This window comes from Schistocerca gregaria, chromosome 4, assembly GCF_023897955.1.
Source record: "Schistocerca gregaria isolate iqSchGreg1 chromosome 4, iqSchGreg1.2, whole genome shotgun sequence".
NCBI classification, from domain to species: Eukaryota; Metazoa; Arthropoda; class Insecta; order Orthoptera; family Acrididae; genus Schistocerca; species Schistocerca gregaria.
In genome coordinates, this window is record NC_064923.1 from 119938489 (window position 1) to 119963136 (window position 24648).

The window sequence follows — 24648 nt, forward strand, 5'->3', positions numbered from 1 at the left end:
CTCCTGTGAATTAGGACATTATGTTACTGTGCTGTGTTGTTAGACACACAGCTAACTAAAATGTAAGTGTAAGAGAGGGCGCATTTCATATCGAAATTTAAAATACTTGGGTATTGGAGAAAAACTGCAGCACTTAGGGAGTCTTATCTGCCTGTCAGACTTTACTTTGCAACTCAATATAATGGTAAAGAAACAGCAATATGTTGTAGATTTTATCAGCCTAAATTTCTGTTATGTGGTCACTTGAAGGTACGATCATCTTCCTCAATAGTGCTGCCCTTTGAAATATAAAGTGTGACTGACTGACTAACCCATTACTATTCAGATTGATGACAATATCTCAGTACATTACCTTGTCAAAAAATTTGGAAATAATGTAAAGAATGAGACTTGCAAATAGTTACTGACAACTGGAGAGTCGCTTTTTTTACACAGAGGCCTAAAAATTGTATATTTTAATCTGTCTAGAAAAGAGAAATTCCTAACATAGGGAGTAACAAATTTCTCAATACAGGATCTAAATTCATTTGTGAACAGTACTCAGTTTTTACAGTACATATTGAATATTGGTTGTAGAAGGGCAGATTGATTACTCCTTTGTGTAAGGCATGTGCTATAAGCACTCACAAGGTCAGCTAGATGAACATTAGTGACACTGTGGTATGCCTACGCACAAAATGACATTTTGTTTTCTTTTTAATACAAAGGATCAGTGTCGAAAACAAATCTATACAGGCTGTCAGTCTTGCCTATAATATGCACGGACCAGCATTTGACAGAAGTGATCAGATAATCCCTCACTATACAGTCTACAAAAAATAGATGCAGCAAAGGAAGAAACACAAAGTGTGCAATTTAAATTGAACTAGAAATTCCACAAATGCATATTGTTGCCCCATGTCCTTTGCATCTACTTTATACATCAGCTACACCCTCAAAAATATGTTTTACTTCTTTGTTCGTGTAAGCATTCAGCAGACCTATTACTGACTAAAGGAGTACATAATATCGTTTCTGAGAGAGAGGGCTCAAGTGTGCCTCCAGTAAACAGAACTGACTATATGTTCAATCTGCTGCCTGTAATGAAAATTGCAACAATCAAATTCGGGTGGCTCAGTGCCATCTTTACTACTAACATTGTTGGTAACACAATGTGCAGACAGTATACACATTTATCACTGAATGTACCTGTAAAATTGCATCATTGTATGATTCGGGGAGTTCAGGAGACATGATGTCATAAAGATTTAGGTGAAGAACTAGCTTTTGCTTAAAACAGCACGCAGTATGACTTCAACATCAGACACGACGTTTTAATTTGTTAAGATTATATCATTGCGTGACACACAGTTCAGGAGATATAATGTCAAACACTGAAATGCATGATAAACTAGTATTTGCTTAAAATGCAGCACAAATTATGCAGTTCATGTTCATCCAGTGTTTCCATAACAAGAGTGCTTAGTGACTTCTAACAAACTTTAAGCGTAATTTCAAACCTTTCCTAAATTTTTTTCTCACTTACACGCTTAAAGCAAATATTTAACACACTAACTCATTTGTAATAAGACATCTGAAGCTTTTTTAACATTGGAGTTGGATTCTTTAAAGAATCGAGAGTTTACTGGTTGTTACGTAATTCCCATTTACCCTATATGGAAATAAAACGTTTAGCTCCAATATCTCAGACTTACAGAAAAATCAGCACAAGAGATAACAAAAATGTCATTTTTTTATTGCATGCTTACATTCATTATAAGTGTTTGCCCAGTTCTTAAAAAATACTTCTACTCAAAATATTTTTTATAAATGTTAAAAAAACCTACAAATTTCTTGCCAAACAAAACATCTTGAATCAAGTTCCCTGTAGCAGGTTAGTTAAAAACCACTTTACTAGAAACAAAAACCATTTAGCCAGATCCACTGTCATGGTCAACATAGAGCTAATAGGTGTTATTTTTCAACCTTCAGCTTTGTAAAAAGAATCATGGTGTATAGGAGGTACATATTGTTGGAAGATCCTCCTTTCCTTTTGTAATTGCAGTCCTGTCTGGATAAAGCTGTTGTACAGATCCAGCTGGTGTTTGGTGCTCTTCCTCTATCAAACTTTTGCAAATTTACTTCTCTGAAGTGAGAACTTTTCTCAAAAATATATTTAATCATAAGGCTCTTCAGTAAATTCATTCACTGCTGCAGCAAATAAATTTCCAGCTTCTTAACTTTTCTCCCATTCACAAATGTCACTTGGGTGGTGATATGTATTTCCAAAGCTGTAGGCCTGAAGCAGCTCTCTTTAGTCATTTTGTTACTCACTAACTGCATTTTCCGTTTTTATTTGCTAGTTGTATCACAAATATCGAATCACCTGAATGTAATACGAAATGGTGGCAAAACTTTTTTTCTTTCTATTACTGCAAACTATCCGTCTCTTCTTCATGATGGCAGCACCTCACCACTTCCTGTACACCCTTTAGTACTTCTTACACTGACATATCCCTAACAGATGTGACAGCAATACTTTTTAAGGCATATATAGTTCTGAGCCATCCCTTTATGGAACATCCAATATTTTTACATATTTGCCAACAATAAAAATTGTGAATACAGTAACTGCAAAAGAAAATGATGAACATATTTATTACAATCTGCTATAATGACAAATATCAACCATTATTAGTTAAAGAAGATTATGATATACAATCTATGCATATGAGGGATGACCAAAGAAGGCACTCAGCAACTGAAGGGAAAAGATTCTAAATTACCTCGTGTGTGTGTGTTTTTTTTTTTTGGGGGGGGGGGGGGGGGGAGAATCATCCCGTCACTGCTCCCTAATATAGCAGTTTTGCAGTTTTAGTCCTTGTGGGTAGTTAGCAACAGGGAGGAATGTAATTAGTGTAAGGGAAGAACATGATGAAAGTGTAAGGTGCACTAATTCCTCCAGAAATTTAACACTTTCTTCCTCATCAATTTAACATGTCAGCAAGTCACCTTCACTAATGCTTCAGGAGAACCTCTGCTGATACCAACACTATCAGCGATGCATACACTTCAACAGTCAGTACCCTTTCCACGCCCTAAGGCCCTCCCACATGACCTAGCTGCCTGGGAAAGTTGCATCTGGGATAACAAACTGCCCCTAGCCCCAGTTTGTTGAAAATTTGGCTGAGGCCTTTACAGATAGAAACTAACTACTGCTCTTCCTCCAACAACTTACTTGTCTGGATAGAGATCTCCCATGACTTTTAGAACCACAAAAAAGCACAAGAGTCTTCATTCAGTATCATCCAGAACTGGAACCTATAAATCATATTCTCCATCAAAGCTTCAATTAGCCCTCATTGTACACTGAAAAATGGGATATCTTCTGCCACAATTCTTCTCACCTTCCCTTATGCAGTATTCCACTACCACTGAACCTACACAATATCCTTCTCTGCAGCTAAGCATATCCTGCTACTAGCCCCTGCCGCATGGGGCTGATCCCTGCGAAAGGCCCAAAGATCTGCCCTCTACCGTTTATTTTCAATCCCTACTGAAATTTAATACCCCGTTAAAGGAGAAAACATGTGGAACGTTAAAGGAGAAAACATGTGGAAGACATGTCCTTCACGGTAACCTTTGCAAAGCATTCCATGTGATATGGCCATAACAAAGTTATCCACTTGGATAAAGGCCACTGAAACTGTGGCCCTATGCTAGCTAGACCAAGTTTCTTATCATGCTCTTAAACATGTCACTAAAATCAATGGCTGTTTCAACATCAATTCCATTTAGATTCTTCTCAACATCACCTGTTCTCAGTAGTTCAGATAAAACTTCACTCTGTAACATAGTTCTTATTTCTGCAACCCCCCCCCCCCCCCCCCCCCCCCCCCGCCCCCGGCATTAATTTCTGCTAGTGACTGTCTTCCAATTGCCTTACCCTCTTGTTTACACAGCATTCCACTCTTCTGTCCCATGTCGGTCACTCCATTTGTTGCCTTCCTAGTCCACTCTACCTCAATCAACAAAACCTTTCTCATCACTACTTTTTCATGTACTCTGAGTTCTCTACTTTTCATTTGTAATATCTCTTTTTCTCTCTCAATATTGCTTCTCACTGACAATAACCTGCCCCTGCACACAAATACACACACTTAACAAGATTTCTCCTAACACTTCCCCTGTCCTCTTCTTCCTCCTTGCTCCACACCCTCTGAATTTCCTCATCGTCAGCCCTAGAAACGATCTCTTCCTGCCCAGTCAGGCAGTAGTGTCAGTAGCAAACAGAGATCTGCATATGTATGTGAAAAAGCCGAGTGTCAAACAATGAAAAGTTCACAACGGAATAATAATAATATGTAATAGTAATATGGGGATAGATTGCTGCTCATCACTCAGGCGAGGCACTGAGTCACAGATAGCCCCAATGTAGAAGACTGCTACATATTTAAGATTTCTGAAATAGAAAACACACACACAGTGCAATCTGGTGGGGGTGAAGGCAAGCGGGGTGGGGGTCAGGCAGGGTAGGGGGGGGGGGGGGGTCAGGAGGCGGTGTCAGACAGGGTGAGGGGGAGGGGAAGAGAACTGTGTAAGTGTGGAGGCAGATACTGTGCTGCCACCAGTGGAAGCATACAGGGATACAGAGATGTGATGGGGAGAGGGTCTGGGTGAGAGGGGTGGAAGGGGGGGAGGAAAGGGGGGGAAGGAGAAAGCAGAGAAGATAAGTAGAGAAAGGGGGGACACTGTAGGTAGTCAAAACCCTGACACAGAACGTGATACAGTTTCTCCAGTCCTAGATGGTGCTGAGTCACAAAAGGAGTTTTCCTTTGTGACAAGACAGTGGGGATGTAATAGATGTGTGTGGATGTGTGCATGGAGGTAATAGGTGACTGGAGAGAGACAAGGCATGGGAAATTTGTTTTCGGACAAGGTTGGGAGGATAAATTTGGACTGTGAACGACTATGTGAGACCCTCGGCATATTTGTAGAGGCACTGCTCGTCACTACAAATGTGATAAACTTGGTGCCTAGGCTGGATGGAAGGAATAGATGGCAGCTATCAAAGTGGAGGTATTATTGGTGGTTGGTAGGTTTGATATGGACAGAGGTACTGTTGTAGTTACACCTGAGATGGTAAACAACATCAAGGCAGGTGGCTTGTAGGGTTGAGAAGGGTCAGGTGATGCAAATAGGGGAGAAAGTGTTGAGCTTCTGAATGAATGTGGATAGGATGCCCTGACCATCGGTCGAAATCATGAAGAAAACCGTCAATGAATCTGAACCAGACAAGGAATTTGGGATTGTGGGTTATTGGCTAGGTTCCCTCTAGATGGATCAGGAATAGGTTGGCATAAGATGGCGCTATGCTGGTTCCCATTGCTGTACCACGGATTTGTTTGTAGGCGATACCTTCAAGGGAGGAGTACTTGTGGATGGTGATATAGTTAGTCATGGTTACTAGGAAGGGGTTTGTAAGTCTGAGGTCAGTTTGGTGTTGGGAAAGGCAGTGTTCAATAGTAACAAGGCCATGAGGAAAATTTTAAAAAGTTGATAGTATGTTTCTTAACCTGCCCAAGCAAAAATTAAGGCATTGTCACATCTACATACCTCTCTAATGCTGAGTGCACCTTCTACTTTTCAATCAGTGATATGCATACATATATTCTATCCCACATTTTTCATCAATGTATGTAAACACATTTCATTACCTTAAATTGTTCATGCTGCAGTACCAACTCCATAACATAAATTTCTTTTAGCATATTCTTAGGTATTGTGTTACAGAAAGATAAGCACACGTGTAGAAATCCACTATCACACACTTACTTCTTCCTCATTAGCTGGGGTGACGAGTGATGAACTCTCATCTTGCAAACTAAGTCTGAGAGCTGCTTGTAACTCTGTATCGTCAGTACTCGAACTGCGTTCAATTTCTATTGGTATATGTGTCACTCTTGGTGGATTACTGTCAGTCAGACTTAGCCTCACAGCTCTCTGTAGGTCCTGGTCCTCTTCAGAATCTTGAGCACTTACAGGAACAACTTTGCGCACAATTGTGGCAAGCAGGCGAGGCTTCTCGTGCTGTACGGCAGGGGCAAGGTGCAACAAATTGTCAGCTTCTGACTCGGGAAGATCCCCAAACACAACAAAAATAGAATAACCTACAGAAAAAATGAAACCATTTTGTCATACTACACTGACAATTTTTTAAAAAATTGCTTATATAACCACATGAATTTAAAAGAAGAAATAGTCTACCTTCTTGCTGCAGCTGTGCTAGGAACATGGCTAAATATGTGTCACTAATCAGTTCAGGTCCACTAAGTAATGAGTTCAAATTGAACCACTGCTGGCCCAATCGGCGAATTGTAAACCAGTGGTCACGATAGTTGCAAATGAATGCATTCATTTCACTATAAACAAAAATATCATGTGAAAGGTTCAGTAACCTTTAGACATTGAGAAAACTGCTCATAAAGATACCAAAAATTAATATCTTCTTTTACATTAATTACAACTTTTCCAAATTTATATTAGAGTCAAATAGAATTGTTAAAGGGTGACAAGTACAGGTAGTTACTACCAAAATCAGGAACTGCAAGAATGGGAATTTATGCTTGTGATATTTAAATGTTAAAATTTCACTTCCAAAATAATGAGTTGAAAGGAAACCACAGAAAAGTTTGCCCACATCCATTCACAATTCTGGAAATTAATTATTATTTGCATGTGCCACAGATCATAATTGACATCTCTTCAAATGATTTGGAATGAGCCAATTTTACACATACTTTCTCAGGGAAAATATAGCAAATGTTGACATTTTGGATGACTGTCTTGAGTTACACTACCACCTGCCCTTTTTTCATACAAGTGTTTCCATATTATTACACAATAAGATATTCTTCTGTGGTATTGAACTTATCAAGACGTTTGTGTTTGTAGTTCGTTTTATTAAGTTCTTTACTCCACTGAGTAAATGATGAAAGATATGTATGGGTTTTCATGCCATGCTAAGGCTGAATGAAGGATAATGTCATTTCTTTTAAGAATGGTTCTATTGTTTTCGAACCAAAATTGATTGCCTACAGCATACGGGGGCAAATATACTGTTGACAACAGACCTAATTGTTTAAAGCGCTCTTTACAAGAGGTTGCAGAGTGGCTTTCATATATTATCCTACCACATACTTCTGTTTAAGAAACACTTCTCTTCTCAGTGACAAGTTACATCAGAATACGGTACTATGTGACACATGTGAATGGAAATAGGGACCACCAACTTTCTTCATTTTCATCTCCAAAATCTGATATCTGCAATGTAAAGAATAGACACTTAACAAGAATGTAACATGCAACTTCCTGCTGAAGTAGTTATCAATGTAAACTTCTAAAAATATTTTGACAAGGATAGTTGCTACTCACCATATAGCAGAGATGCCGAGTCGCAGAGAGGCACAGCAAAAAGACTGTCACAAAATAAGCTTTCAGCCAATGAGGTTTTTGGTCAAAAATAGATGACAGGCCTGTTGTCTATTTTTGACAAAAGCCTCATTGGCTGAAAGCTTATTTTGTGACAGTCTTTTTGTTGTGCCTATCTGCGACTCAGTATCTCTGCTACAAGGTGAGTAGCAACTATCCTCTTCACAATATTGTTACATCCCATTCTGGATTTTTCGTTGTTCAATTTAAACATTTAAAGACAATTATGGAAAGAATAGAGTACTATTCACAATGAAGATGAAATGCTGAGTTGTGGACAGGCACAACAAAAAGACAGTTACACACTGTGCTTTCAACCACACACACAAGATTCTATCTCTGGCCACTCTGCAATTATCGTGCTGATCAAAAGCATTAATTTGGAGTGGAGCAGGGAAGGGGAAGGAATAGCCAGATATGGGTGGGGGAGAGTAGAGCATTGTCTGGCAGAGCATCAGAGGATGCAGGGATAGAAGGCAGCAGGACAAGGCTGCAAAATGCAGCGCCAGGAGGCTGTGGGGAGGGTGGGCAGAAAAGGAGAGGAGCAGACAGGGGAAAAGACTGTTGGATGCGTTGCCACAGGAGGGGGAGCAGGGGGGGGGGGGGGGGGGGGTCGGGTGGAAGCAAGTCTGGCGAGTACGTTGGCAGACAGCTATGTGTTATTCCAAACTGGACTTTCCAGTGCCTGAGTATTAGAATTTTTTTATCTAAATTCAGTACAGTCCATTTGTGGAGAACTAGTTATTAATTTACAAAATATTTACATTTTTAAGTTCTGAATTTTCCCCCTCCACCTAGGTTATAATATTTGCATTATCAGCTTTTTGGATATACGATGACAAACCATTTACATTTAACTAAAACATGAGCAGACTAAATATCGATCCCTATGGTATGCCTGTAATAATTATTTTCCATTCTGAAGGCGCTCTTTTGTTGTATACGCTTCCTGAATTCCTTCTTATTACATTATACAACCTTTAAGTTAGAGAGGATGGAAACCAGTTACTAGCAAGATCTCCAAGATCGTATTATAATTTTGTTTCTACAGGATACCAGTGAAGACTTCACACTCAAATGCATTTGATAAATCAGAGGAAACACCAGTTGGCAATATTTTATCATTTAAATTTGGTGTAAGCTGATTAGTGTGCTGAAAAATGGCATGTTCTGTGGAGAGACCCTTCTGAATTCCAAATCAAGGGAGTGACTACGGGCCAGTCGTATAAAACAGTTGATCTTGAATCAAAAATGATCTTGGATCAAGCAACACTCAAGACTTCCATATTATATATACGTTAATTGCAAATTATTTGGCACCAATCGAGTGCAACTTTGACTAGCAAAATTTCATGGGTCAATCCACATCCACAGCTTAAGTTCAAAATTATATATCTTTAAGGTTAAGTTAAAGAGAATATCAGATATTTAAATAATGAAAGTAGATAATCATTCCTCCTCTGAGAATTATTTGAGACTGCTCATAATTAATGTGAAAAAGTTTAAAGACACGTCACAGACACACAGTGGCAGAGCAGGAAAGGGGATAGGCTCCAATAGCAACAAATTCCATAATTCTGAACATGCTTAAATTGCTACGCTAACTGCCCACACTTTAATGAATGGAAATAAAAGGCTTGTTATGCCTACTGGTCAATCTAGACATGATGCTCTCCAAGGTGTTCGATGGTTACATGATGAAATATTGTTCCGAATGTCTGAGAATTTAACCCAGCCAGTCCGAAGACTTTATTTTTCAATTCTTGTTACTGTTATTGTGCAAAAGGCCGTAATGCATTAGGATTTGGACTTCCCCTTAAACAGTAGGTCTCCAAACATCTAGATTAAGAAGTCTGTGCAAAGGTCTAATGTAGGCTAGGTTGTACACCTACAAAAAGACCATGCCCAGTAAATTATTGTGGTGCTCAATCCAACCTTACGTTTGGGTGCTTTGCCCAAGCAGAACATTCAAATATACACATTCACTGCTCTCCGCATTGACTATTTCTTTACTGTTGAGTTACAATGGATTTAAAGCTGGGATTACTGAAACTTTGGCCACAAAGAAATCTGCATAAATTTAATAACCCATAATATGTATGTTTTCAGCATGTTCATCAAACTTCTGAAACCCTGACATGACATCACTGTTGTCTACAGTTTGTGTTAGCAGCCAACTTAGCTGCACCAGCTAACAGCTAACAACAGACGGCTGTGAATTGTCTGCTGCTGAATGATGTATTCTCTACGACACTTGTTATAATGATAATTATGAGACCACACTGTTCTGAAATTACACTGCCTGAATACACCACATGCTGTTTTCCTTGCACTCTGGGCCACTGTGGTGGGCATCATTCCCAGTTTAAGGATCTTAAGCACTGTGAACTGTATTGTTTCTTTTCATTTGCTTTATGAATATTTGACTACTACTAGACTTTTCAGCTGTGGAACAGTTCCTTGTAATAGTTTGAGTTGCACCTGCTTATTTCCTTCTATCTTTACAAAATGAAAACCTCAGTAATAAATCCTGTTCCTACAACGTACAAATAACAATCTGTGGTTGAAGTGCAATACTCGTGTTGAGAGCTGATGTAGCAGCATTGGCAAGTGTGTCTTGTGATAATTCAGATCAACATTTGATCTCGTTCAGTTGGTCACAATTTAGTGTTATACAACAGCAATTTCATGAACTGGATTAATTTTCTAAACTGAGAACACATTTGATCTCCAGTCAGTGATATTTATACAATCGACTCAACATATCGTTATTTTAGGAAAGGTGTATTATAGATCTTGTATATATGATGTTTTCTGTCTTTGAGAAGGAGGTATGACGCGAGACTGGTTGGTAATTATATATGTCTTGCTACGTTTTGTATAACGGAGCCTGACTAAAGTATTTCAGCCTGCTTTGAAATATATCCTATGATAGTGTTGTACAGCTTACGAGACTGAGTACATTACATATATGGAAACAGGATTTTAGTAATTTAGAAAAGATACTATCAAGTATGCGAGAGTTTTTACTTTTAAGGCACTGAACAATATTCTTAATTTTCTGGCAGAGCACAGTACAGTCAACTGGTGTCAAAAACAGTCATTTTCGTAACAAAATCGCAGAAGTTATGTTTTTTTGGGGTGCTGAATTGGAATTTAATGTTTACTCAAAATATTTGCACTTTTTCAGTTTTTCACTAGATATCTCAGAAAGTATGCACTTTTCGAAGTTGACTACTCTGTACAAAATTAAAGTAGACAAAATTTCTCACAAAATACACTAATTAGGTTGATTTTCTCACACGCATAATTGGTGCCAAAGCACACTGAAAACAGCGACTTTTTGGTCCATCTACAGAAACATAAAAAATGCCCATTCCACCCAACACAACTCGGAAAATATACACTACTGGCCATTAAAAATGCTACACCATGAAGATGACGTGCTACACACGCAAAATTTAAAAGACAGGAAGAAGATGCTGTGATATGCAAATGATTAGCTTTTGAGAGCATTCACACAACGTTGGCAACTGTGGCGACACCTACAACGTGCTGACCTGAGGAAAGTTTCCAACTGATTTCTCATACAAACAGCAGTTGACCAGTGTTGCCTGGTGAAACGTCATTGTGATGCCTCTTGTGAGGAGGAGAAATGCTTACCATCACGTTTCCGACTTTGATAAGGTTCGGATTGTAGCTTATCAAGATTGCAGTTTACCGTATCGCGGCACTGTTGTTTGCGTTGGTTGAGATCCAATGACTGTTAGCAGAATATGGAATCGGTGTGTTCAGGAGGATAATACGTAACGCCGTACTGGATCCCAATGGCCTCGTATCACTAGCAGTCAAGATGACAGGCATGTTATCCGCAAGACTGTAACAGATCATGCAGCCACGTCTCGATCCCTGAGTCAACAGATTGGGACGTTTGCAAGACAACAACCATCTGCACAAACAGTTCGACGACGTTTGCAGCAGCATGAGCTATCAGCTCTGAGACCATGGCTGCGGTTACCCTTGACGCTGCATCACAGGCAGGAGTGTCTGCGATGGCATACTGAACGACTAACCTGGGTGCACGAATGGCAAAACATCGTTTTTTTTTTTTGTCGGATGAATCCAGGTTCTGTTTACAGCATCATTATGGTCGCATCCGTTATTTGGCAACATCGTTGTGAATGCACATTGGAAGCGTGTATTCATTATTGCCATACTGGCGTATCACCCGGCATGATGGTATGGGGTGCCATTAGTTACACGTCTCCGTCACCTCTTGTTCGCATTGATGGCACTTTGAACAGTGGACGTTACATTTAAGATGTGTTTCGACCAGTGGCTCTACCCTTCATTCAATCCCTGCGAAACCTTACATTTCGGCAGGATAATGCACAACCGCATGTTGCACGTCCTGTACGGGCCTTTCTGGATACAGAAAATGTTTGACTGCTGCCCTGGCCAGCACATTCTCGAGATCTCTCACCAACTGAAAACGTCTGGCCAATAATGGCCGAGCACCTGGTTCGTCACAATATGCCAGTCACTACACTTGATGAACTGTGGTATCATGTTGAAGCTGCATGGGCAGCTGTACCTATACGCGTCATCCAAGCTCTGTTTGACACAATGCCCAGGAGTATCAAGGCTGTTATTATGACCAAAGGTGGTTGTTCTGGGTACTGATTTCTCAGGATCTATGCACCAAAATTGCGTGAAAATGTAATCACATGTCAGTTCTGGTATAAAATATTTGTCCAATGAATACCCATTTATCATCTGCATTTCTTCTTGGTGTAGCAATTTTAATGGCCTGTAGTGTACACACCAGCAATGAAAACCATTATACCACCTGAAAGTGCATTAAATTACCTACAAGAGATGTCTGTAATATTCAGTTTTCTTGTAAGTAAGGAGGGAACAAAGCAAAAATGATGAAAAATACCTCCTGAGCCCTCCCACCTGCCTATCTCTCATCAGTACTATACTTGCAGGTGTATTTTCCTTGAAAAGCACTTCTTTGAATTAATTGGTGGGAAAGAGCATTTGATAAAAATGTAGACAAATTATATTTACTATGTATTAGGTACATAATACTGAATAGAAAGGTGAATATGAAATCTGTTTGTAATAATATACATGTGTCATGAAACAAGTGAATGTCGAGTACACAACTGAGTCATCAGTTCGAGTAGGTTCTCCATCTGGAAAAGAAAGATGGCATTTAATGACAGAATATGGATACGAAAATTATAAGTTGTACAGTGAACTATCAACATATGAACAAATACTTTTACTGATGTCAACTGCACAGTTTTTTACTCATCTCTGCTTGCTTGCTGGTGGTCCAGACAATGTTTATTGGGTAGTAGCAGATCCAGGTGAAGGGTTTTGGGCAATGGAAGATCTAGGAAAATTATCAGAAAGGTCCAGGCTGAACAGGGTTGCTGTTCTCCAACTGAATAAATTGTAATTGAATGATTAATACTATGACAGAGAAAAATTGAATGGCATAGGTGCACAATGATACAAAATATTACATGAATTAATACCTTCTGCCATCTCAGCTACTTCAGACAATGGTACACAAATGACTCATCCAAGTGATTGCCATATTCTATATCAAAATAGTCCTTAATACTGAAGTACAACCCTTCAAATTGCTGGCACAGTTTCTTGCACAACAGTCCTGCTTGCCTACACCTACCAACCTTGGCAATCTGTCTTAAATTTGCAAGAAATAAGCTGAAGAAGCCCCTCAGGAGCCATGGTTTTCAACGTGGTAATGGGAGCCAACCCATTTTTTGTCAAATGCCACACCCACTGCTCTGGATCCATATAGTACAGTATCTGGCAAATTTATGACTCCTATATCAATTACGTATGAAGTAAGTATAGTCAAAATGTGGCATTTTTGTTGGATGAGGATTCAGACAGATGGAAGACTATCAATTCCCTGGATCATTTTAGGTGGTCAACAAAACAGCAGTTCGTGGAGATACAATTTAGCTCCACCATGACACCAACAAGTTGAGAAGTAAATTTTCTATCTAATGCAAATACAAGGATGGACTAATTGCCATGCTGATGACCATGCAAATGACAAAAATGCAGTTAAAATGGAATCACTTCAATGAAGGTAACTGATGACACGTACACTCTCGTAGTGCGTATGGTACAATCCTTGGCTTTGGCTCACAAGAATTAACAACTGTGGAGGAAGATGTTGACCTCCTTGCCATAATTATTGATCTCCAAACATCCACAATGTATATTTCTCCAAGCCAGGCAGATATGTCTCCAGTTCCTCTGATATCTGGGAAGTGGTGTGGAGAAGATTGTTGCCAAGTACATGTGCTTCCTCTAAACAATAAGTGGTTGTGACTATGCCCACATTACTCAACCATGTGAAGGTTAAATTTCTCACGTCCCTCTCAAAAACATCCCACTTTTAAATTTTATATTGCTACATTCACTGATCCTTCAGCCCATCCAATCGAAGTATCAGCTGCTGGTGAGAAATTACTGATAGCTTTTTATGATGGTAAGATGCGCTCCACAACACTCAACTAGCCAAGGTTTAAAGAATATGTGACATTGGCCTACAATTCATACATCCCACTGATGATGCAGCTCAACAATACACCAAGATGTGTGGGTGTAGGTGAGCAGCAATGTGCCAGCAATCTGAAGGGTCATACTTTAACATCAACGACAGTTTTTATGTAGAAGATGGAGACGACCTGGATGAGCTCCTTGCAGTACCACTATCTGAAGCAGCTGAGAGAACAAAGTATTAATTCAAGCAAGATTTCGCGGTATTATGCAGCTTTACTGGTCAATTTTTCTCTATCATAACACTGATTATTCAATTACAACTTATTTAATTGAAGAGCAGCAACTCACTGTCCAGCATGGAACATTAGGTGATGGGAGCCAACCTATTTTTTGTCAAATGCCACACCCACTGCTCTGGATCCAAATAGTACAGTATCTGGCAAATTTATTACTCATATATCAATTACGTATGAAGTAAGTACAAACAAAATGACACTTTGCGTGGATCTTCAATCCCCCTAAACACTTCAACTGGACCTCCTAGTGGCCAAGAAACACTGCCCAGGCCACCAACAGCTAAATGGAGAAGTATAAACTGTGCACAACCCCAGTAGAGGTCTTTTTCATATACTGATAGTTCCCAGTACAACTTAGCTGTCTTGCATACTCTATTCTATCACTAAATGCCTGCTTTCTTTTCCAAATGAAGAACTTACTCCAAGTGCTGAACCTATCACATGCACATTAATACTTACAGATTTCATACACCAAAAGTATAGCACCAATGCGTTGTGTGTGTGTGTGTGTGTGTGTGTGTGTGTGTGTGTGTGTGTGTGTGTGTGTGTGTGCCTTTGGTCATATTGATTTACTTCAAGAGTTATACTGTGAGCCTGAAAATGAGAAATTTTTTATGAATGGATATATAATTATGAAGGTAAGGCTATCATCAGCCCAAACATATGGTAAGCCATTGCTTTCTTCTGACCTTTCAACTGACTTATCAAGCCAGTTATAGAGAGACCTACAGTTTAACATTGACTGCCAAATGTGTAGTAATCAGAGGTGAAAGAAGTGATAAGTAACAGATAAAAATACCAGGATTGAAGGAGGTGATTGAAACCAAGACTTCTGACTCCATAGTTTGGCACTCTGGATAAGTAATACCTGTTTGAGAAAAGCCTTTCAACGAACAGCTGTCAGCAACATTACAATTTCTGGCAACAACAAGAAGATATTAAGATTTAAAATTTTTGACAGTAATGTCAAAGCACGCACTATGGAGAATACTCATTATTATTTATTTATTTCCCATTTTTAAGAATATACTTGAGATTAATGTCATCATCTGCAAAACTGTATACACAGTTCTGAAGATGGATTTCATGATTACAAGTAAAGTACCTCACATTGAACTGATCTCATTAGATTGCTGAACTCTCTGTGTTACACAGTCTGCAACAATATTTTATAAAAGTATGTTCCCTGTTTGGCCTAGGATCTACGGCTCCCATTTTCTCTATTAAGGAATTATAAGAAGTTGCCTTCTTATATTGGCTTCTGTACTTCTTTACCCTTCCTTTCCACAAACTTTTGTGGTTCTACATATTCCAATAAATTCAGCATGAAGACTCATAACGCTGAAAGCATAGCAACCACTAAAATGTTCTTATTCACTGAGCACAAAAAGCCAAGAAACATTAAATTTAATCATACATGTGAGTCACAAATGTTCTGCGCCAGATTTGCAGTGGTTTATGGCCCACAGTAAATAATTCGTCACTGTAGATGTGATCTGTGCCCCCCAAATTTTGGCAAATTTGACCAAACTTTGCTAGAATTTGTCTGTGCAGATGTTAGTTAGTTAGTTGCATGTTCCATTGATCAATCGCATGATACTGTAGCCGTTATGAAGTGGAATGTGTCAAGTGCACAAGAAATGCATGTATGAAACAAATTTTTTTAATAGATTAATATTTCTATTATTTATCGCATTCTCTCAAATGGCACAACACACAGACATTATATTCATAGATTTATTTATTTGTATTCAAGAATTCATCTATGGTATAGAAGGAGTTGTCAAGGAGATATAATTTCAGTTTATTTTTGAAGCTATTACTGCTGTCTGTTAGACATTTTATTTCATCTGGTAATTTGTCAAAAAATTTTATAGCAGCACATTTTTACCCCTTTCTGTGCCAAAGATAGGTTGAGCAAAGGATAATGTAAGTTTTTCTTTTTTTCTGGTATTATAATCATAAATGTCACAGTTGTTTTAAACTGGTCCATGTTGTTCAGAACAAATTTCATTAGTGAGTAAATGTACTGTGAGGCTGTTGTAATAATTCCCAATCTTTTAAAAAGATGCCTTCAAGATGTGTGACTATGAACCCCAAACATTATTCTAACCACTTTCTCTTGAGCAGTGAATACTTTTTGTTTAAAAGTTGAGTTACCACAATATATTATTCAGTATGACATCAGAGAGAGAAAGTATGCAAAGTATGTTAGCTTACTTATTTCTAATCCTCAAAATTGGCCGTTATTCTGACTGCAAAAGTTGCTGAACCTAGTCACTTTAGAAGATCCAAAATATGAGTTTTCCATTTAAGATTCTCATCTGTATGTACACCCAAATACTTAGCATGCTCTACCCTGTCTATTGACTTCTGTTGATGTGTTATATTTATTGAAGGAACTGCACTTTTTGCAGCAGAAAATTTGATGTACTGTGTTTCTTTAAAGTTTAAAGGAAGCCCATTGACAGAAAACTTATTAATGATTTTTCCAAAGACCTTATTTGCATCGTTCTCAATTGGAGTTTCTTTTACTGGATTAATAATGATGCTTGTATCATCAGCACACAGTGTCAGTTCAGCTTCTTCTTTCAGATAAGAAGGGAGGTCATTCACATATATCAAGAACAGAAGGGAACCCATGATTGAACCCTGTGGAACACCCAATGTAATTTCACCCCAGTTAGAAGAAGTGGCAAACTTATTTAAATCACTTTACCCATATGAAGAAACTTTTTGTTTCTTGTTCTGTACGTATGACTTGAACCACTTTTATGCTATTCCATTTATACCACAGTATTGTAATTTCTGTAACAATGTCATGTTCCACACAATCAAATGCTTTGGACAAGTCGCAGAAAACTCCTACTTGTGACATTTTACTATTTAAAGACTCTATTATGTAGGAACTGTATATTGCTGTCTCAATGGAACAGCATTTTTGAAATCCGAACTGTGATTTACTAAGTATCCCATTACTGTTAAGATGGCTAACCACTGTAGTACATTACTTTCTCGAAGATTTTTGAAAATGCTGTAAGCAAGGATACTGTCCGATAATTATTGACATCTCTGGTGTCCCCCTTTTTGTAGAGAGGCCTGACAATGGCATATTTTAACATGTATTTTCGCAGGCAGGCTGGGAAAATACCTTGAGTTAGTGATGCATTACATATGTGACTCAGAACATCAGCTGTAATTGCTCCACACTGTTTTAATATTTTATTAGAGAGGTCATCTACTACAATAGAACATTTATTTTTCAAATATTTCACAATTTTACTTATTTCACAGGAGGTTGTTAGGTGAAAATTTTTTCAAAACTGACTCATCTATGTGCTGCCTGGCTTTTTCTTTTGAACTATTGTCACCCATTTTTTCTTCTACACTTAAGAAATGGTTGTTAAATACTTTTGCTACTTGTGTACTGTTGGTTAGAATGGTCTCAGTCTCTTTAACAGTAATACTACCTACACCAGTGGTCACTTTTCCTGTCTCCCTTCTAACAACATTCTATATTGATTTGATTTTACTGCTGGAGTTCTTAATTTCTTCTCTAAAATACATACTTCTCGATTTCTTTACAACTTTTCTCACTGTGTTACAATAATTTTTATAGTGTAAAACCACCTCTGGATCTTTACTAGTACTTGCTGTCTCATACAATTTTCTTTTTCTTTCTTAAGACACTTTAATACCTGAGTGTAATCTAAGGTTTCTTTGAAATGTGTGTGGTCTTACATTTAGTAACTTTCTTTGGGAAACAATGCTCAAAAAGGGATAGAAATTTATGAAGAAATATGTTGCATCTATAATAAGCATTTGGCTCATTATATACATCCAACCCATTAACATTTCTTAAACTTTCTCAGAAGTACTCTATAGACACCAGGTTCAGCAACCTTACACTTTTACTTATTGGTTTCTGAACTGTACACCCTGTTAGATTTTGTAAGTTAATCAGTTGTGAATCATGGTCTGACAATTCATTTACCACAGGGAAAGCATGTGTTTGTTTTACATTCTCATTCTGTACAAATACATTATGTATTAGAGTGCTACTGTCTTGTGCTATATGTGTAGGGAAATTGACCACTGATTCTAAGTTACATGTTGTTAATATCACTTCTAGTTCACTTTTCCTAGCAGAATTACTTAGAAAGTTTACAATGAAATCACCACAGATTAATAACTTCTTTTTTGTCATAGACAGCATAATAGAGTGTCAAACTTTTTATGAATAGCTCCCAGTCTCTTAATGGGGACCTGTTTGCTGCTGCTAATATCAATACTACATTATCTAGCTGAAGTTCACATTAACAAACCTCAAAGTGCTGATCAACACAAATTTTGCTTACTTCTACAGTTATGTACATATACCCTTGTTTTATGAAAATGGCAACTCCTCCTTTATCCATCCTAGATCTGCAAGTAAAAGATGCTAAATTATATCCATTTATTCTGACACTATCCATCCCCACAGTTATATGGTGTTCAGACAGATAGAGTATATGAATCTTATTCTTATTTTTGAGATCATCTAAACAAATTAATATATCATCTACTAAATTTTTTATTCCCCTGATATTTTAATGACATAAGTTGATACTGCCCTTAGCTTTGACCCTGTTTACTGTAATGAAGTTTCTTTTATTCTATTTATCTTGACTGTTGTCTGTCTGGATTTTGGCTTTAGCCTAAAAAACCTGTCTGCCTGGACCCATTAACCACCGGGATCACCCCCTTGTGTGAGTGTGGCCCCCCTTACAGTTTCTGCTAATAGAGAAGCTAACTTATTTTTCCACTTCTTATTCAGGTGCAGGCCACGTGTTGTTTATCCCCACCTACCAATAGCATTAACTGGAACAACACTTATGCAAGATTTGCCGGTGTCTGGAGCATCCTGTTCTGCTCAGTGTTAACATGCCTTACAGCAGTGTTTACCCAGGGCTGATCATGATGCTGGAAGACCTCCACAAACCCCATGTTTGTATGCCCAGTTTCTGCTCCTATTTTATCCAGGTCACTCCCAATACTGTATCTTGTATTCATAGCCAGACTGTTCCCTGCTCCTCCAACTATAATTATCTGATCTTCCTTCTCAAAGTCCCTGCATAGCTGACCTAAGTTTTCTGTCACCTGCCTAAGGCTAGCACTTGGTTTCACAAAACTTGTTTAACCAAGCTGAATGAAAATGTTAGAAACAAAGACTAAATTTTGTAAAATGCAAATACAGGTGGCCCAAAGACGAAAATGAAAAATATTCATTTCTGGAAGACATTACAAAGAACTGGTTTCAGACAGCAAGTGCTTACAACATCCCACTGAACGACATATTATTACATGAAGAGGTACTGAGGAGGTCAATTTGTGAGACATTAAGGATATGTCCATGTCTAATGAGTGGACTGAGACTTAAGAAGCAGCATGATATAGTGTACAAAACTGTATGAGGTGAAGAAAATAGTGAAAAAGTAGTAACTGTTAGTGAATGGCAGAGTGACAGGTTAAAAATTACACAATACTATGCACCAAAGGACAGCTTTAACATCAATGACCCTAGTCCTTTGTTCCTTAGCCTTCAAAATAAAAGACACCTGGCTTGAATGGCAAAAATTGAAACTGAGGAAAACACAGTAGAGGTTACACCACAGGAAAATTAGCTACCTATGGTGACAAGTCCGAAAAGTTATGCTGTTTGTTACTGACAATTAAAAACCGAACATGTTGCAGCCTTGATGCAAAAATCGGAGCCCCCAACAGGAAAATTCTCCTATTTGTAGTTTGCTGCCCTGCACATCCTAAAAAAGTAAACTAACACAATATGAAGCTACAATTTTTGTGATCAAATAGCAAAAGCAAGTTGTAGCATTTGAATTTATACATTATTCATATTTTGAAGACGTTACATAAAAATGATTGTGCAGATGATTTTTAGTTTAAAGAAGGCTGGATCATTTCCAGTCCCCATCAAAGTATCAATTCTTGCTGCTCGCACGGATACAGGTTAAGGAGTCTACCAAATCCAACTGCTTCTGAAAAGCTTAATCCTTCCAAACAGCTCATGGAAAAGGTCTATCCTACTAGATATGTATAACGAAACTGCTAACTGTGGAAATCTCTCCTTAATTCACGATAGGTAAAAAAGCAGTTGGAACATCCAGTGCAATATTTCTTGTATATAGGTGATAGTGTTGTCACCGTTTAAAGTGTGTCTGCAGAAGATATAGGAAAGTCCCACATTAAGGAAAAAGGTGACAGTGCAGCAATTGAAATTAGTGATAGTGATTGTGGTTATGACAGTGGTGGTGTCTGCATTGCAGATATAAATGCAACAGTTATTAAAAAGAAACTCATTTCTGCTGCAGAAGTACAAATCAAAATTTTTGAATGTGCTAATTAACTAGAATGCCAGATATGGAATGTTTGGTACAAAAAGCAGAAACTATAGTTTTGGATGAAAGTTAACACACGAGGGTGCAGGCTGTCCATGATGTTACTGTTGTGTTGTCACAGTCCTCTCTCTTACTACCAAGTTATACCCAATGCCTCTTCACACAATGATACCAAGAGTAAAAGCACTGTGCCTCTCCAAAACATTGGAAGAATGGAAACTCTGAGCAGGTTGCTGCCATACTCGCTGACGGTTGTTATCTGGGGTAGTGCAGAACCAAGTTTCACTACTAAACACAACCCAACAGTATCCATCAGAAATCCTGGTCATTGCATCACTCAAAATGCAGCCATTTGAGTTGTGATATTTGCAGTAACGTACACATGGGATGGGTAATTCCTTTGTCTGGTTGTTGTTGGTCTCAATGGTATGGGCCAACACAGAATGTTGCTGAGAGTCCATTACACATTCTCAGATGGCAGGGGCAGATGTGAAGGAGTTATGATGTGATGTGTTTTGTGCACAATACCTTGATCCTGGTGGTGATCAGACATGGTTGACCAGAACATCGACAACATTCCCACCCAAACCAACATTAAGCCAATGTCATTTCAGAATGTTCCATAGATCTGGATACTGCACAATTTGACCATACAACCATATGGACACCCACTAAGAGGCTCCTTTCGATCTCTGTCAGGTGCTGATAATGCCACCTCAAACTAGTATGTGGCATCTGTGTCCTACACAGTGACCAACATTAACACTGTTCACAGCCCATACTCTACAAGGCCAGTAAACAATATTAAACACGAACAACATTAATGCACTCTACTGGCTGTTATACCCATTACAGATAATTTCAGTTCTAATGATTTACATACCTGCTGATGGTAGATACATGTATGAAGCTACTTTGACATCCAACTGTATCTTCTGGAGCTTCACCTACTTTCTCAGGCAGTGTATTTAATATGAAGTGAAGTTATAATGTTATAAGAAATGGAAACCAGCCACAATATGAAATAAACAAATAAAATTCAAACATTTCAGTGCTTGCTTTAAGGATCAACAAGGTGGTGTCAATTTAATTACAAGATTTTCTTACTCCAAAAAACTGACCAATAGAAACAGCTTTATCACGCAAGCTGAAGAGACTGAAATATCCACCCCACATCACATTTCTGAAGCCATTTCCAACACAATATTACAAATACAAAACTTACACAATTCTTCCTTGGCTCAGTCCTTCCTCTACTGGTCCTAACAGCGGATTTCGGGGTTACTTCATTTTGTTGCTTTTCCTGATATTTTACAGTAGCTTAAATTTCTGAACTTACTACTTTCGTAGATGCTACCTAGAGAACGCTCACTCTGGGACACATTCAAAGCTCATTATACATTATACATTGTGATAATAATAGCACAGGCTCTTTTCACAGATTACAGCACATTCACAAAACAGTTATAATTTGTCTCAGTATTCATTTTTCTGTATCTTAACAGACAAAATGTAGACTACATTTGATTAATTTTTTAAGTTTCCTGATGTCAGTCTGATGGTGTCCCTCATCATCACCCTAATGAAAGTATTAACACTAGTTTTCATTTTGTATTCCTATTACATTCAATGTCTGGTATGTACCTGATATACACTGATGAGCCAAAACATTATGACCACCTCTTTAATAGCTTGTATGTGCATCTTTGGAATGGAATACATCATTGATTCTGTGTATCAGGGATCTGACAGTGTGTTGGTAGATTTGTGGAGGTATGTGGCACCTCCAGAATAGCTTGTTTGTCCATCTTTGGAATGGAAAACATAACTGATACACAGTATCAGGGATCAGACAGTTTGTTGGTAGATTTGTGTAGGGTATGTGGCATTAGATGTCTACACACAGGTCAAGCAAACTGCTTAAGTAATGAGCCACTGATATGCATACATGGAGATGGTGCCCAATAGTGTCCAAGATGTGTTCCATAGGATTTACATCAGGCGAATTTGGTCACCACAGACACCAAAATGAGTTCAAATCACTGTAGCACAGTTCTGGCTCCAAGATATGGACAATTATACAGTCAAAAGATGACATTGCCGTATGGCAAGACATCAAGCATGAAGAGGTGCAGGTGGTTCGCCCCACTGTCAGTATGTCTTTGGTTACTAACACAGGTCCCATTCAAGTGCAGGAGAATGTCTTCCACAGCATAATACTGCCCAGTCTGCATCCATGGCACACTGCACATTTTGAGCTGCCATTCTCCTCAATGATGGCATTTGTGGAGATGACCATTGATATAGAGTAGTGAAGGTGCGATTCAACTGAAGAGTCAACACATTTCCACTGATGATCGATGGTCAAATCCTGGTGGTCCCATGCCCACTGAAATCTTGACTGACGATGTTGGGTCAACATATGAACACCTACAAGGGAAGGTCGCCAATCGGTACACGCCAATTTCGCCCAAACTGTGTGTGTAGATAGAGTTGGGTCTCCACATCACGTGCCTTAAATATTTCACGTGAGTGGGCCTTAGGAAAGGAGAAAATGCTCTCAGAAGTTTTTCCAATAGCACTATACACCTTATTCAGCACACTGTTCATGGCTAAAGGCGTAGCGTAATGGTCAAGCGCAATTATTACGAAACAGACGACCTGAAATCAATCCCAGGATCTTCCCAACTTTTTTTCTGTTTTTTCTCATTGTTATTTTACTTCGTTTCTTCAGATTGTTTAACTATTTACCGTAGAATTTAAATACATTCAAGCCTTCAAATCAAACATAAAACAATTATATCGTAAATGACGTACAAAAAGGTTAGAAAATAAAATATTATTCTTATTACGTATATGACGCTAACAAACATTAACGTCCCATGCTTCTAACAGTTGGGCAAAATCCTTCAAGAAAAATATTCGATAAGACAGCGAAAAATAACGAAATTCATCAGCAAAAATGGTGTCGCAGCTTTGGACGAAACAGTGGCAGCAGCAGAGAAGTTTCGTGTGCAGATGAGACATTTAATGCCACATTTCAACATCGACTACATAATTAACACCGACCAAACCAGCTGCCAGTATGAGTCAACGTACAACAGGTCTCTGGATGTCAAAGGTGCAAAGACTGTTATGGTGAAGAAACTCAATCTATCGAAGACCGCCCACTCTTACACAGCACAGTACAGTTTAAATGCTTCAGGGAAACTTCTACCCCTCGTGTTTTTATGTTTGCAAGAGCCTGCGAATAAATTCGGTCCTCGGGTTGTCACCAATGTCAAAAATTAGAAGACGATTACAAAAATGTTGTCGTTATATGTTCCATGTCAGGGAAGCTAACAAAAGAGCTTTATGCAGCATTCTTGGAAACAACATTGAAGCCATACATAGCAGACAATAAATTTCTCCTATTGATGGATTCTTGGAGCGGCTAAACAGATTCAACGTTGTATGATGAGACATTTACGAATGAGCTAGGTGAGGCAATGCATATCATGAAGGTCATTCCACCAAAATGTACACCGCTGGTTCAACCGTGTGATTTATATTTCTATTGCCATGTCAGAATTCTAATTAGAAAACTACAAACTGCCCCTGAATTGCTCCGACAACAGCGAGAAATATCATCAAGAGAAAATGGAATTAAAATACATTTGAACATGCAGCATTAATTCAGTGCTCCTGTGTTCACCCCTATGATCCAGTATGCTTAGTTTGCATCCAAAGTGATAGTGGACAAACCGTTGTTTCAAAACTTGAATGAAGTGTCCTTTCCAATGACGCATGTTTCGGCCAAATGTAACTGCTCAAACAATACCTTCATAAAATGTGCCTGGTGTGAAACATATATGTTTCACACGTTTCTATGATCGATGTAACCATAAAATTCCAAACCTTCTACTGTGATAATAAATAAAAAGTAGTGCATG

The 24648-nt window shown here is 38.4% G+C and overlaps 1 protein-coding gene across 3 annotated transcripts in view; it reads right to left on the reverse strand.

Annotated features, from left to right (window-relative positions):
• LOC126267278 (ataxin-3-like) overlaps positions 1–24648 on the reverse strand; it is a 129478-nt gene that overhangs the window by 37710 nt on the left and 67120 nt on the right. For 2 of the 3 annotated variants that reach the window (XM_049972347.1, XM_049972346.1), the window contains exons 4-5: positions 6247–6401; positions 5815–6149 (exon numbers count right to left, since the gene is read on the reverse strand). In XM_049972347.1, the coding sequence (XP_049828304.1) occupies positions 5815–6149; positions 6247–6401 (490 nt within the window). Of the gene's footprint in view, positions 1–1714; positions 2611–5814; positions 6150–6246; positions 6402–24648 lie in introns of those variants that run through there. The other variant, XM_049972348.1, reaches the window with a different exon arrangement.